The 16,797-nt window shown below is 38.4% G+C and overlaps 1 protein-coding gene across 2 annotated transcripts in view; it reads right to left on the minus strand.

Moving 5' to 3' along the window:
* The window catches only part of CIT (citron rho-interacting serine/threonine kinase), a 71,416-nt gene extending 54,879 nt beyond the window's left edge, over window positions 1–16,537 (minus strand). For both annotated transcript variants that reach the window (XM_010019901.1, XM_010019900.1), the window contains exons 1-9: window positions 16,442–16,537; window positions 15,483–15,624; window positions 13,991–14,166; window positions 12,571–12,672; window positions 12,257–12,399; window positions 11,216–11,309; window positions 9,661–9,864; window positions 8,147–8,300; window positions 616–796 (exon numbers count right to left, since the gene is read on the minus strand). In XM_010019901.1, the coding sequence (XP_010018203.1) occupies window positions 616–796; window positions 8,147–8,300; window positions 9,661–9,864; window positions 11,216–11,309; window positions 12,257–12,399; window positions 12,571–12,672; window positions 13,991–14,166; window positions 15,483–15,624; window positions 16,442–16,537 (1,292 nt within the window). The remainder of the gene's footprint in view (window positions 1–615; window positions 797–8,146; window positions 8,301–9,660; window positions 9,865–11,215; window positions 11,310–12,256; window positions 12,400–12,570; window positions 12,673–13,990; window positions 14,167–15,482; window positions 15,625–16,441) is intronic.
* Window positions 16,538–16,797: the final 260 nt, after the last annotated feature.

Below are 16,797 nucleotides of genomic sequence, written 5' to 3' on the forward strand. Positions count from 1 at the left end.
CCTGCATACTCCATCTAAATCTCCACTCTCTTAACACGAAACACAGCAATGTCCAGTCTTCATATTTAACTTGACCCAACAGCACACAGTCAGCTGCCATGAAGCTCCTTCTCTTCTTCACTGACCCATCATTGCACATTCCCAGATTAGCAGAGCTCCATTTCTGTGGATGACTGATTCAGCCTTACACATCCCCAGCACTTGGTGCCCACTCTCTGACCCAATAAAATAACACACACCCCCTTTTCCATCTCTAAACTCCTCAGTATTCTCCTTCTTTCAGGGATCTGCAATACCAGAAATGCAATCACCTACTGCTCCCTGGTTAACAGCAATAACTAACTGAAAGTATTTGAACAACAATTTTAACAGTAACTGGTTTAGAATCAATCTTTCCATTCCATTCCCTCCCCCTCATCCCAGAAATAATCACAAAACAGTAGGACAGGCACAAGCCACAGTAGCAACAGATCCAGCCAGAATATCTGGCAGCTTCCCTAAAGCAGAGCACAGGCCAGTTAAAACAGCTTTTCCTCACACACACCATCCTCACTGTAACAAACCTTCATATTTTTTCCAACGGTCCTATCCACCTAAGTAATAATTCCTACTTACTCTGATTTGAGGATCCCTAATGCCTTGATGAATGAAAACCCCACAAACGGCAGATCTTCACCCGAGAAACCAGCTGGGTTCAACTGGCGCGTAGAGGATAAAACCCGCGAATTCTTCTCTGGTTCATCAAAATTTGAGGTGTCATCATCAGACTTGAGAGTAGGAACGAAGGGGGGAGGAGCTGGTGAAAAAAAGCAAGAAGAAAAGACAAAATTCAGCTACAGTTCACTCTGCAACAGTCCCACTCATTCAGTGCTTGCAATGGCACTGCAGCTCCTGCTTTTAATCTTGCTAACACAAGCAGACTGAGCTGCTGCTCTCAAATGTATTACAGCAACAAGAGATTAACCCTTAAGCTACCAACATGGCTACCACTCTGCAGGCAGAATGTCTCCCACACTGATTAAACTGGGGTTTAGGATGGGGATTTGAGATTGTTGGGTTTGGGGTGGGTTTTTTTCAGGTTAGGTTTTGGTTTTTTAAACACATACATGGAATCAAATCAAAGCATCAAGCTAAGAAAATGAGAACTGTGATATAGCTAAAAGTAACTCCACTCTGATTCATCTAGAAAACGTCTTCAACCTATGCAATTAGTGACACTACAGGAGAACATAGCCTGATCCTTTGCTAGTCAGCTAAGGGATATATCTAACCTTTAATACTACCAAGAATCCTCCCAGCATAGGCTTCTCATCAACAGCAAGCTGGTCTTTCTCCTGGACAATTCTAATAAACTACAGCTACCAGAAACTAATTGGTCTTTAGGAAGAGAAGAAATATCAGTGAGATTTTATTTCTCTATAAAGAGCTTGCTAAAGATCTGGAACTCTTGTCAGGACACCACTGCAGTCTGGCTCCGATACAATCAGCTCTGAAGAGAGGTATAAATAGCAGGAATCACAATGTATTTCTTACTACAATTTCTAAATTGGTACCATTTAACTTGTTAAGCAGTTGTTTCATTTCAGCTGATTTTCTTGTGTTTGCTTCAGTTTAATTAACCAGCAGAACAAAAGAACGAGTTCTTCTCAATGATGTGCAGCACCCAAGCTACCTGCTGGCTCGGCTACGTGTGTGAAAGGAATGAATGCAAAAACCTGCTGTGCAATTCCTGCCTCATTAAATCACGTTTTCTAAGAGGGTTTTGTTTTTTTTTTTTTAAGTTATTTCATCACTCAGGTCCTCACTCACTGCAAATCTACTAATCTCTTTTTTGCTCTATAAAGGAGACAGCTCTTCAGTCAGCAACTAGAACACAGCCCATTGTCACAAGCTGATGGAAGTGCAGCGTGCTAAAACCGTTACCATGGCTCCAGTATAGATCTCCTGTAGCTGAAGGGCTGATGAGAATTGAAGAACCGGGAACAAACATTACAACCCCTGCAGTGCAGGCTCCCTGCTCCTCACTCTCTGCATGCTCGGAGTTTAACCCTACCTGCCTGCAGTCGTGACAGATGCTGAGGCTTATCTGACTGACAGGGCAGAATGAGTCAGGGCTGGAGCTTGCTGGCTCCCTCTAGGTTGCCAAAGCCTTTCCCAGCCCACTGTTTAACTCTTCATTCTCTAGACAAATGCATGCTTCAACTACCCACCAAACCGGCATTAACAACCCAAAAAAATAAGGGATCCGTCTGTATAAACCGGTAAATCACAAGTGCACATGCAGGCTTTGTAAGCAGCTCCCCAAGGAGCCATTCTGACGCGGCTCCAAAGCAGGGAAGTGAGAAGAAATTCCACGAAGCAGATAGGATGCTGCTCACGTACAGCAGTTCCAAGTACATTAGAATCAGATAAATGGGGAAAATATACAAATTAAATAGGTTCTGGAGTAAGCAGTTTTACTGACTGGCTCCAGAACATTTCAATTTTCTGTCAATAGCATTAATTTATTAATTTCTGCTAGTTTATTGGTTATAATATAAATTTAGATCCAATATAAAGCTGACATTTCTGTACTGTAAACATGATTTCGGAACACAGATTGTTTATTAGTATCTGTGGGGCTTTTTTTAAATTCACTTAATGTCAGGATAGCATCCAGCCACTCTTTTATATTCTCTTCATGATTAAAACCAGAAAAGCAACAGAAAACAGTTTGCAAGTATATTATCTTCAATGTAAATATAAACCCAAGTTATAGTTAATTCACAGCAGAGGAGGAGAAGTTCAGGAATTATATTTTAGTTTAGGACCTCTGCTGAAAGAACTTTGCCCATCCTCTCGGAGGAGGGGGTTGCTGGAGGGGGGGTGTAACACTGGCTTTGAAGACTGTCTATGAAGATACTGTCTGTGAAGTGAAGTAACAGAGAAAACAGCAAAAACTCTTCACTTCGTCTGGGGAAGTCTAGAATCTTTCTTAAAGAGGTAGCAAAGCCCAGCATAACTGCCTTCTTAGAATGGTCTAACACCAGGTTGTATACTGCTCAGAGACTGACAGATAACTTCATCTTTGAAAGAGAGATCTAGCTAAGAAAAAGCTAAGATGAAAAAGCTAAGAAATTAGCCAAGATGATCTTAAAAGTCATCTCCAAGCATTTGCAATGAGAAATAAAGGCTTTCCTCTTACCAACAATAAGAATTCCTAGTCCAACCATATGGACAAAAGAAAATATAATTTAAATATGCCTAAGATCAGCATGCACATAAAAAGAGGAAAGGCACTCAATAGGGGAACAGTGGATGCAGAAAGCTAAAACTGAATCAGAGGCAGAGCAAACCTTTGGGTCTGGTGGGAAACCAGTTTACAAAGCACAATGTTTAACACCACTATTTCCTCTAATGTTCAATAAAATATGTGAACAAAGAGGAGAAATTGTGAATACTGGATTGAAAAATAATGAAAAATCATTTGCCCTCGATTTTGCATTCACTATAAATCGATGACTAACAGTCCAAAAACTCTGCAACTTTGCAGCATAACCTTGTTACAACAGTTGTACCAAGAAATAGTAGCAACTAGAAAGAAAACTTAGAAAAAGCAGTCATTCCAACAGAAACACCTCTAGATGTTAAGTAGTTCTGAACTGCCAACAGTAACTGAGAATGAGAAGCACTTCAGAAGTTTTAGGACCCTGGAAAAAGACTAACTTAGGAGCACGAGGGAATAACTTCAAGGGAAAAAAAGCTAGATCCACTCCGGGGTATTTTAGTTATTTGGTAGCTTCTTTATATTCCTTTATTCCTAAGACTAAGGAGTCCTTTGTCTGATGTCCAACGTATCTATAGAATAAATAGAGTAGTCTTGTAAAAAAATAGCTAAACCAGAGAAGTAACTTTGTTTTCAAACATGGGTGACATGATATCTAATTAAATTACTATTTCTTGCTTAAAATCAGAGAACCGTCACATAACTATAGTATTTTCAGAACAAGATGCAGATTAGTGAATGCAGATACACTGACACGCTTACCAGTTGCTTCGTTAAAGGGAAGAATCCTTTAGCAGAGGTCAAGACAAGCCTCTAAATGTTAAAACCCTGAACTAAATGTTAAAATCATCCCTTCACATCTGACAAGGTGAAAAATCTGCACGTTCTTCAAGCTCTCCCCCTCCCAAAGGGGAGGCAAAACTATTATCCAAAAAGACAATAAACCTGATGCTTCTATTCATACAAACTGGTTGGGTATAAAGACTTCTTTTTGTTTCCGATATTACAAACAAACATACATGTTCTGTTTACCATTTAAAGTATCTTGTAGAGAACTGCATGTTTTAAAAAAGCCCATTGCTTGCCTAGATACCTCCCCACTTGTGGAAGGATGTAACCCTCTTCCATCTGTTCCAAAGAATGACTTTCAGAGGAAAAGGGGGTGTTGTAGGTTGCTAAGTTTGAGGAAAAAAAGCAAGCAGCAAACTCCAGCACACATGCATTGCAGTTCTGTAACTGGTTTATCATTAGGATTAGAGAAAATGTCTCTATGGAAAGAAGCTGCTTTTGTTTTTTTAGGGTATGTATTTATGAGTAGTTCAAGGAACATTGCCTTAATCAGGTCTCTCCATCCTTTCAAAATATTTTCATGCAAATTCAGAAAAGAGATACTGCATTTCCCCTGGGACAATGAAAGACTGAAATGGGAAACTGAAAGGAAATACAGAGCGTTTCTTAAGAATAAAAATGTGTCTTTCCTTGATCTGCAAGGTGATCTGTATGTGCCTTCTGAGGAAAAGCATCCACACAGTAGGTTAGGCATTACTCTTCCTCAGGCTTTAAGAGGCCTATGTGCATAATGTGTTATGGAAGAAATGGAAATTAAAAAGTAATTCAAGGATGTAATTCAAGGATGTTTTCTCTAAGACCACTTAAAAAAAAGAAAAAGGCATTATACTAGTTGTAACCAATCTATATAATATTATCTTAACAACTTTACTGTTCTGTCAAGACAACGATCCAGCACATACATAAAAGTGATCTTCAAGCTGGCATGAAAGTGATCTCCACTTATAGAAACAAGTCAACACATTTTTCTCAAGACAAGCATTTAAATGAAACATCACAGTGTTTAACCATGAATGACACCTTTGGGTTCCTGAGGATAAGGAAGAGTTTTGGACTCACAAACAATGAGATTTGTGTTCCTGCCTGCTTAATAGCAGAATATACACCCTAAAAATCAGTCTTCAACACTTTCTCAAGTTCTTCTGTTTGCAAAAGACATTCATTCTTTTTTTCTCATATATGTAGTTTCCTCATGCAACTCCACATACACCACTCCATTTTCAAGATCTCTTGGACTACAGCTACAAAACAATTCTTAAAATGAAAGATTCTTTATGCTGTACATATATACTGCTTAGATGACAACAAAAGTCTTCTGACCACCTCTCAGCAGGCAGATGATTGGTTCCAAATTAAGACGGCTGGTGGAATTTATGGATTTTAAATAACAAAAGGTGATTAACAAGTACCCAAATTATATACAATACAACCTTATTGCTCATAACTCAAGCATGTCATTCCCCTATTCTCTACCTCCAGCTTTAGAAACTTAGCAAGTACTCAAATAGTTCTGTTACCAACTTTCCAGTTAAAATGATGATCATGTAGCTGAAACACAGACATAAATATGTTTATTCTAGGTAGATAAATTCCACCCCATTTTCAGGAAATTCTGTGAAGTAAATCAACACAATCTTTCCAAAGTTTTGTTTTCTTTTTTGAGAGAGGTGGTGCTGTCTCTTTTGGCTTTTTAGAAGCTTTAGAAGTCACCGAATAGCAGAAAACAACAAATACAGAGAGGAGAATCTATATACTCAGTTAAACCTGACCTTGTGTTTAATGGCTGGATTCTGTTTCTGTAATTTAAGAGCTGCCCCTACAGATACATGCTACTTGAACCCAAGGAAGCTGGGAGCTTTTTTAGAGGCAACTGTCCTTTGGGAAGGGGGCTACTGAAAAGTCAAGTGTTTCATAGGTTACCATAACAACAAAATGTAACACTGAAAAGCCTCTTAATGACACATTCTTAACCAAAATCAGTGCATTAAGAACAGTTATCCTGGAGCTCCCAGCATGGTAATTTAAATACCTGCAAGGCAAGGGTACCAATTTTTTCCCTACCTTTCTCAGTCTATAATAGAAATAACATCATTGCTTTTACAGACCAGAGGAAAGTCTGATTGTGCTGACACAGAATTTATTTAGCAATCACAGAATCATTTAGGTTGGAAAAGAACTTTAAGATCCCTGAGTCCAACATAACATACCCCAAAACTTTGACCTGGTTAACTTGAGGGAGTGAGATTCTTTAATGTAAATCTAAATCCTGTGACCTTTTCCAGCACTCACTAGATTCCTCATTTTCTGAGGATGCCACTGCTCCAGTTAAACACCTATCAGCAGAGGTCAAGATAAGAAAGAAACCTTTAGCTTTTAGATAACCTGTGTCAAACCCAACAAGGGTTTTGAACAGAATGACAGCGACAGTGCCCTGAATAAACCAGCAAATGGAGAACCACTGCAGAGAGCAAAGCAATAGGTGATACATTGAATCTGCTACTAAGAGCTAGAAGACTGCTGTGTTTTGTGCTAGTTACAGTGGGGTTTTATGAAGTATGAGACATAACAACGAAGTCAGGGGTCAAAACTGCACGAATCTTCACAGTAGGTAGGTCCGGATATTACAGGGAATGATGCAATCCACTGGCCAGCTGCAGACAGAAAGCAATTTTTAAATCCCAAATGATTTCTTTCAACATTGTAATGACATCAGGGCTGCCAACCAGTTTGTCCGTCAGTATCACTGTTGCCACATGCAATGACAAAACACCCCATTAACTTAGGCAGTTGTGTGAATACTGGACAAACAATTGCCAAGGAAACACCACAACTCATGCTGACATGCCATTTTTTTCCCAGATCTGAGATAATATGATACAAATGCCAAACAAAAGTTTCAGAAATGGAAACTGGTGGCTTAGGCAGGGCTCTGGGGAAAGAAGGCAGAAAGAGCTGAAGTCTGGGAAATGTATGACAAAATGATGGAAAAGACTCAAGCCTCAATGCCTCTCAAAGGGCAGAAACAATGGAATTTAACAGAAGAGCAGCTCCACAAGTTCAAAATTAATGAATCAACAGAAAAGTGAGTAAATATTCTGTGGAGCTGACAGCTGAAGTGCTGAGATAGTCATCAAAAGTAGAAGCACTGGCTTAGCAATTTATCATGAAAATGGAGCACAATCATTGCTCTTACAGCATACTGGATAAAGAATATAACACCGACATGTTCCCTGCCCAGATAATCTTACAGTCCAAATAATCTCAAATACTATCCAGCACAAGTCAGGCTCTCATACACAGATCATTGACAATCTGTGGAAGATTTGCTTTTGCCATGCAGTTGGTGCCTCAGAACTTTCAAATACTGAATTCCAGTGCTTCCATAGTCTTAGAAACAATTTTCTGCAGAGAAAATTATCAGCTTCACTGGTTTTATTCTATTCCTAGTGGAATGAATGGATTTTTGTCAATAAAAATGAGTCATCTATTAGCCAAATGAAGCTTGAGGAAAAATTCCAATGTCTCTCTGACCACTGACTTATCAACACCTATAGAAGCTAAAACCCAACAAAACACACAAAGTAAAAAACAAATGAAGTCGGATCACAAGCAATGAAAGAGAGAAAGCTGAAGATTCAACAAAGAGTAATGAGATTAAGCCAAAATTAAGCAAACTGAGGTGCAAAAAGGCCTGAAAGAACATACCGATGCATTTTAATCCAAGGAAGGACATGGAAAGGGCCATTTTGATTTTCTAGTTTAGTACCTGCAGTAATAGGGCAATTGCATCAGAAATTCATACACAAGTGTATTAAACTTCATCTTACCCTGCAATTTTCACCTGAGAGATAACATATCCTATCCAGAAACCAAAATGAATTGTTTTGTTAAAAACACCTGCTTCAGGACACAGTCCTGTTTCATTATGAATAACTATTCAGATCAAGCACACCTAAATATTCACATTGTACAAAAGTTCATGTTTCCCAAAGCAACAGGAATTGTTTATAATTACAGTGTTATTCTACTTACAGTTACGAATGTTATTCCAGTCAATTTTATTAAAAAATGGATGGCAGCAGAGTCCCTCATAGCCCAGCCTTTCCTTCTGCCCACAGAGCAGGCTTTGGATCAGATCAAGAAATTCACTACTAACTTTCACATCCTCTGGGAACTTCAGAAATCTCTGCAAAAAAAGGAAGAAAAGGTTTTCTGCTCAGTAGGAAAACAGTCCCACAACAGTAAAATTAAGTTTCATTATTCTATGTCAGGCAGACTGGATAAATATATATAGCATACAAATTCAAGTATTGGGCATTTTTTCCAGCTAGGCTTTTATATGCATTTACTGCAGCAAAGATAAGAACACAGGAACAACCATTCCCAATCAGACAAACGGCAGTCTCAGATCATCATCTTATGCTGAAAATGGCCAAGGCATACATAAATGGAAGAGTAAAACAAGACACTTTCCCAGAAAATTCTCCTAAACTTCCAAAGATTTCTGGCTTAGGCTTTGCTGAACCAGGGATGATGTGTTTTGCATTCCACCCCTGGAATTGTTCAAGGGCAGGCTGGACGGGGCTTGGAGCAACCTGCTCTAGTGGAAGGTGTCCCTGCCCATGGCAGGGGGTTGGAACTGGATGAGCTTTAAGATCCCTTCAACCTAAACCACTCTGATTCTATGATTCTATTTGCCAGATCTCAATAGATTCTTCTTCTATGAATTTTTCTAGTCACTTCTTGAACACATATAAATATTCAGCAGCTGAAAACTTACAGCAAAAAGCTCCTCAGCATAAGAATGTGCTGTATGAAGTTTCCTTTTTTGTTTGTAGCATAGTTATTGCTGCCTACTTTCATTTGATGCCCCTAATTCCCATATTAGAAGAGATCATAGGCAACCATTCTTTGTTGACTTCCTCCAAGCTACACATGATTTTTTTTCTTTTTCTTTCCTACTACCTCCTACCATTCTATGTGCAGCTTTTTGGACTGTTACTAAGAACTAAACTAACATTTGCATAGATTATAAAATCAAGATACTGTTCTTGAGCCCACCACTGGGTACAGCTGAGATACTTTTCCATTCATATGCATTGGTTTAAACGTATTTAAACTAAATTTCACATGATATTTTAATCATGCAGACAGTCAATATCCTCAAGTCTCTCTGCAGCTCTTCACAGCCTTTCTCTTTACTATCCTGAAACACTTTGTAAGATTAGAAACTTTCTGAATCCATAATTAATCCTTCTGATCCCTTTTCCAGACTATTTTGCACATGTTGCAAGTATAGTTGCCTAAGAGGACACCTAAACCTGTGCAATTCATGCACTGCAATGGTTATTTGTAGACACCTCTTACCAAAAATCATTTGATATCTACAATACAGAGGCATATAAAACCAATATAAAGCATATACTCTCAATATTCTATGATCTTGACAAAGTAAGAGACATCCATAAGCTTCTTATCTCAACTATAAAAACACAGTCTTTAGTTACAGCCTTTTTACTCAAGAACATGGAAGGAGTTTTCTCTACCTGGAAGTTCATGATGTTATTGAAGGTTTTTGCTGAAGTCCCTTCAGTGAAGGGAGATCTCCCATAAATCATTTCATATGCAATGACTCCCAGGGACCACCAGTCACATTCCAGACCATAGGAAGCTTTGCCGTCCCCGTTCAACCCTGTTAGCATTTCTGGTGCCATGTAGTCAGGTGTGCCAACAGGTAGCTTGGCATTTACCTAGATGCAAAGATATACCAAGTGAACCTACAGCACTTTCTGTACATTGTGATCTTAGTAATAAACCAAATCTTTTTTATTTGCTTTTTTCAAATGAGACACAACTTTCAGGCCTCTAAGTGAATTTTAAGTAAGTAAATTTAAGCAATGCTGTTAAGCAAAAAAGTGCAAGGTTAAGGAAACTGCTGATAAACAAACAGAAAGCAAGCTATTTGATAGAAAAAGAGTCAAATTATCAGAGCTAACTGTTACTAGCAAGTACAGACAGCTAAAGGAGAAAAACAGCATTCTAAAAAGCACAGGATTACTGAACTAATGTTTTAAGCAGTATACATACTCTATCACTACTGCTTCAACTAGTATAAACAGGGACATCAGAGCTGAAATATCAAAACCAGTCAAATTTAGACATAAATATTCCCTGCCCTCATTTCATTCTGTGTCATCTCTACCTTTTACCTTGTGTTCATTATCAGCAAAGCACTAGTACTTAAATTTCTGGAGTGCTTAGAAAAGGTAATTCAGGAGCCAAAATTGTAATCATTTTTGCAGTTCATTGAGTGGTATGAAAAACTGAAACAAAGAAGCAGGCAGACTAACACAAAAACCTTGAGATAACTGAAATGATAATGTGAAGAAAAAAATTTAAAAGACAAAGACAATGCAAAGAAGCACTGAAAAGGCAAGAACAAAATATTAAGAGTCGCAACACTAAGAAAATGCTACCAAAAAAAAGTTGTAAACCAAGACAGGGATGTGGTGTAGAACTTCATGTTCTCGCTTAGATAGATTTTAATTTCAAATTATCACTTGAATTTGTATGCAGTTACCTAAATTTACAAGCAACTCATAAAAAACCTCAGCGGATTCACAGCTTTAAATAGAGTGCTTTCTGGTGAGCGAAGCCCAGAACGTTGAAATGTGACTCATTTCAGTCAAGAGCTCCCAAGCATGCAAAACTGTTCCACCTTAGTTACAACAACAGGGGTTCAGTCCAATCATGAACAATTATAAATCGATGTCCTCCTTTAAACACAGCACTGAACAGTTGTAAGGATCCCTAGAAGTACGATTCTGTATTGTAGTACAGCACCATGAGAAAGCAGAGCTGTCTTTACAAGTGTACTAAAATGTTACAAAGCAGATATATATCTACCGAGATCTGCAAAAGATACTTGAGTTCATGTTTGAAAAACCATTCATAAATAGAAATGCGTAATTATGAATAGATTCTGCATGGGACAAGAAAGGCAGAAGAACCAGGTGTAATCAAGGAACAGACAAAAAGTTAGTTTTCCCTTTTTGACCAGTCCAATGAACCCATAGGCAAAGCTTCCAATCACATTATTACCATTTTGTTTGCTGTCATTTTGGCAGCTGACCCAAAGTCCACCAGTTTAATGTGTCCTGTTCGGTCAATAAGAACATTCTCTGGTTTGATATCTCTGTAAGCAAGAAGAAAGCAATCAGTACCTTTCCATACCATTCCCAGCTGTCGCATCTAGATAACAGGATATCCCTATCCAGCTGCACTCCGCCATGTGCTCAGTTGCATAAAACCTTAACAAGTGGGAATCCTATTTCCAACTGTTGTTCTGTTTCCAAGCAAATATGAAAGTAGTAAAGTTCCATTTATTTCAAAGAAAGTTAATTATTGACAGATAATGGAAAGAGAAGGTAGTTTTGCACCCCGACTACATTGTAACTGATTTACAGTGAAGTATTATGTAGCTTTCATCCCAAATTTCCTCATAACTTATTCTATACATCATTCAAATCCAGGCAGCTACATTGCATTAGAAGGTCACAGCCTGTGCTCTAAGTGCAGCATAAATACTTCATAATATAAATACTTCATAACATTTCCAAAGCTTCAGAATGGAATAAATTTATTAAACACCAGTAAGATGTGAAAATACATACAGTAACAGCCTGCAAGCCTTCAGATGATCTTTAGAAAACTCTGTGACATTTAACTACTCCAAGATTCTTTACTGCCCTGTTCACCAATCAGCACACCAGAAGTGACACTAATTTCCCAAAAATATTTGGTGCTAAAATATTGGTGCAACGATCTCTGGAAAAGATTTTAATTTTTTATAGTGCAACATTAAGGCTTCTTTTTCCTATGCCTCCCAAAAATATATGTAACAATCCTTTCTTGATGTTAGTTTGAACTTTACATCAAAGTTAACGCCTTTAGCTACAATTATAGTTGGAGTCCGATTAATTTTCTAATTTTCTCTTCTGATAGAGTATGTGAAACACTGACCTGAAAGAGGAAAGAATATATATATAAAAATCAACAACCAAGAATGCATCATTCCATGGCACTTTTTATGGAATGATACTAATCACATATTATGTGCAATGCAAAGCAGTCTTTACCTACCGGTGTACATAACCCATCTGATGGACACTGTGGATGGCTAAAACCAACTCTGCAAGATAAAACTGCACCATACTCTCATCTAGTTGGTCTTCGTATCGGTTTAAGAGTGACAGCAAGTCCCCTCCAGGCTGATACTCCATAACCTACATAAAATTTTAAAGGAACAGATATAGTTCTTATATAGAAAAGATATTCTGTCCAACTTCTCCATATTACATTGGATACACATCGAACAGTGGCATGTAATGCAGGAAAACTTACAGAACAGTAACAGTGTTTAATAGAGGAGAACAGAAACAAAGACTAGGCATTACCAAGTAGAGATTCTTCTTGTCTTGAAATGCATATTGTAACTGTGGAATCCACGGGCTGGTGCTCTGAGATAATATACTGCGCTCTTCCTCAAAAAAAGACATCTACAAGAAAAGGAAGTTATAACAGTTATGATGAAAATGAGTTAGAATACATTAGAATCCCCTCATTTTAGAAAGATTTGAGTCTGTGCCAAAGGCACACATAAAAAAAACCTGCACAGAAAATACTAAATGCTTTTCCCTTGTGATGTACACCTTTAAAAGGTAGTTTTACCCATCTGTTTTCTGTTCTCCTTCCACTTTGTTGTCTAGCTTGCTTTCAACTGAATAGTCCCTGCAACAAAGGCCAGTTTCCCTTTCAAACTGGTGAAGCGTCTGCTAGTCTGGAGTGCAACTGGTTGACCTCATCTGGCCTGGCACTAATAAAAAAAACTGATCTCAAAACAATCAGACAAGAATAAACTAGAGCAATTATGGGGTAGCATTTCACAGCTAATTCAGTAATAAATTCATTGTAAAGTATTAAAATACAAGGCTTCCTTGAAATCATCCTCCAGCAACTATTTAATTATTCAGATGCGCAGCCAGAACAAGAAATTAATTTTATTACCAGAGATACTGCACATTCATTTAGATCAACATTCCCTATTTCACTCACCCACACTCAACAAGCCTGAGCAAGTCTCATATTGAGGGTAGTATCATACTTTGCTTCCTGTCAGCCTATGCCATAGCAAGAGTGATTTTAGTTTATCTTAATTTCTGAAGGCCTCAAACAAGGCTAAGGGATCTCAGGAGCAACCTAACTGCACCATGTATTGGGACCAACTGATGCAGATACTGCTGTATAAATTCACAAGGTCTTTCATGGAGTATCTCTGTCCTACTTGTCAGCTCATGTCAGTGAAAGATTAACTTCTATTTCTCACCAAACTATGATCACAACCTCCATTATCCCTTTTTTAAGTTCTCAAGTAACACATTTCTCAAGCTAGTGAGAGGCTCTCCATAAAAATCCAGTCACCACAGTTTGCCTTCACACCCACTCCTGACATTCTACGTCGGTCTTTAAAATAAAAAACTTAATGAACACATTGCCTGAAAACTCAAGCCATCAACAAGCTGATCAATACTGATCCAGTATTTTCTCCACCTGTTTTTTCTTGTCTTACAGTTAGATAGTAAGTTCTTTAAGACAAGGGCCATTTTGGGGGTTGGATGGCACCTCACCCGATACATTTAAGACTATGACAATGGCTTTTAAATACAGCAAAACTACACAGAATTATATTACTTCACTGAAATGTAGGATGATCCTTCCCAAGACACACTTTCAACTTAATTCTAATAGTAGTGACAAAAAGGGAATGTTCAAAGTGTACTTTATTGTTCTACTGTCATAACAGAAAAATATACATACGTGCTCCTGCGCCAGCAAGGACTCCTTGCTCATCACCTTCATAGCATACACATCACCAGTAACTTTCTCTCTTACTACTTTTACATCTGCAAAGTGACCACAGCCAACCACGCTCTTCACTTCAAAATCCTTCACACCAGGTTGCAGTTCCCTCAATTCAGCTATAGTCTCTGCATCTAGAAAAATAAAACACTTACTTTTACATTAGCCAACTGGCATTTCATAGCAAACACACCATCAAAAATGGGAAATTAAAAAAACCCCACAAAAACCAAAACCAACAATATTTAGTTCCAGACTCCCGAGAAATGTGAAATCATTCCAAAATATGCATCTTAAAAAAAAAAACAAAAAAACAACAGTATGTATAAGAACTAGAAAAAGACTGCATTAATGCATAGTTAAGACTGAAATATGGCTCATACAAAAGAACCAGGAAATGTTAGGAGAGTTCCCATAGCAACCATAATTCTGCCCCATTCATAACATCATAGGCTTATAGCCTCTTTTGTTTCTAATTTCTTTCCAACCCTCCTTTACCAATACAAAGTCTAATCTCCAAATAGGAGGGCTTTACCCAGCAGAGTTCTCCGAGTCAAGTGGCAGGGTTTCCTCCTCTGCCTGTGGGAGGCACTAGTCTATTTTCTAACAAATAACCAGAGACATTTCCTTCAGCTACTCAGTTCAACTAAGTTTTCCATGGACTAGTTTCAAACAGCATGCACTGTGATAACCGACTGCTCACAGGAGATTGCTCTAAAAATTCATCAGACGAGCAGAAAATTACTTGCTGCTAATAATATCTAGAAACTGTTGGATGAAACTATCATAAAGGGCATGAGAAGTTACTTGAAACCAAATAGCTTTCTAGTATATCTCAATAAAAAAACTAATGAATTTTTCTCTTTTCCCCCAAAAAAATCTAAGCACATTATCAGTAGAGTATTTACTCCATCAGAATTGTATTTCTGAAGCATTATTTACAATAGTGTTTCATATTTACAGAATCACTATTTACAAGTTACACGTGCAAAATTCAGATAACACATGGAATCCAAAGACTACAACAAGCTGAAATAGCCAAGAATTACCAAGTTCCTTTCTAGAATTTTTTCCTCATACCTCTAGTCACTGTCCTGCTCTCAACTCTTGACATCTTTCTATTGTGTGTACTTGGAGCTCTTCTGTGTGTAATTCTCAGAAACTTTCAAAGAAAGTACCCCCAAACTCTAAATATAGCACAGACTAAGAAGGACACATATTTGAGTCACCACACTTCAAAAGCCACTTGCATTTGACCTTTTTGGACCTGATCAAAGCTTCACTGAGATTGCCAAGATCCCCTTCACAATATTGAGTCTGCCCACAAAAAGTCAGATGCTCTAAGTCCTGCGTTACCATCATTAATGGACTCAAAGCAACTAAAGCATGATTTAAACATTAAGAACTATCTTTTAAAATGGCACCTGAAGATTAGTCTAAAAAAACTTACACTTCTTGACAAAGTTGCCGATGTGTTTAATTTTCATTAAGGCAGGGTTTCTGCATTCTTCAAAAAGGACAAATAAGGAATCAAGGATGCCTTCCCGGGAGAGAGGAGACATCTGCTGTTGAGTTACAAAGAGTGGCTTCCCCTGGAAAAAAAAAGGAAGCAACAGCAGATGGAGTCTCAGACAACAATGAAAAGCCTCAAATCAATAACATATGTATAGAGCAGATTATATATTATTCATTTAAAAATCACTTCAGAAATTAGACAAACAATGCAGAAGTGTGAGGTAAATATATCAACTCACTATATCTGTCTGTAATAGCTGTTACAGGTGTTTTACCTTGAGGCAAACCAATCCTTTAAAGATTATTAAAGTTCAAAGCACAGCTTTCTAGAAACTATCTACATCCTACTGATGGCTCTGATCCCCCTGGCTTTTTTCTTGACATTGTATCATGTGGGTCTTTCTCATAGCATAAATAGTTCAAGCAGTCAGTATCAATATTAGCTCTAGAAGGAAAAGCTGCCGAACCTCCAGTGATCAAATAGCAGATGGTTAGGTAAATCCATCTCAGGCTAAAATCCTCAGCTGCATCACGCATGAAAAACTGCAGGTTACAGGATACATAATGCAATATTCCATCATCATGTGGGGAAATCCACTTCAGACTATAATATTAACAGACATATATAAACTGTCCATCAAACTTTGCGCAACATAGATGCCCACTGTGGACTCCAACTAGTTATCCCCTCCTTTTACCCCTTCCTCCAAAGAACCACACGGGAACTGTTATCAAACTGCTATCAAATGTTAAGAAGCTGAAGTGGCAAATGGGGAGAACAGAGGAGAACAAGAAAAGCTGTGCAGTTTCCATGATAAATGCAAGCAAAATTGTATTTTGATACGCTGGACACGGACACTAATCCCAGCTAATCCCAGGCCAAGCGCTCTTTACCTGGAAGAGCAGATTCAGCCGGGAAATTCGGCTGGTGATGGGCTCCATCGGTCCGGCCTCTGCCGGATTCCGGGCACCGCATTTGAACTTCAACATCTTTACAAGTTACCATGTGTAAAAGACCACCTGCAAACAGAACGGGGACTTTCAAAGCGGAGGCACTCGAACACCTCACTTGAAATAAAAAAAGGATGAGAAGGTTTGACATGAACGTTTTTATTTCCTCGGAGACAACATTTATTAGAACTAGTGAGTTTGAACGCATCCGGAGCGTCACCGCAAGTTGTGTTTTGGGAAGGGCGGGAGAACGAACGCTGAGAGCGCGCAGCCCCACGACGGCGGCGACGGCGGCGGTC

Source organism: Nestor notabilis, unplaced genomic scaffold, assembly GCF_000696875.1.
Source record: "Nestor notabilis isolate BGI_N333 unplaced genomic scaffold, ASM69687v1 scaffold6748, whole genome shotgun sequence".
In the NCBI taxonomy this organism is placed as follows: domain Eukaryota; kingdom Metazoa; phylum Chordata; class Aves; order Psittaciformes; family Psittacidae; genus Nestor; species Nestor notabilis.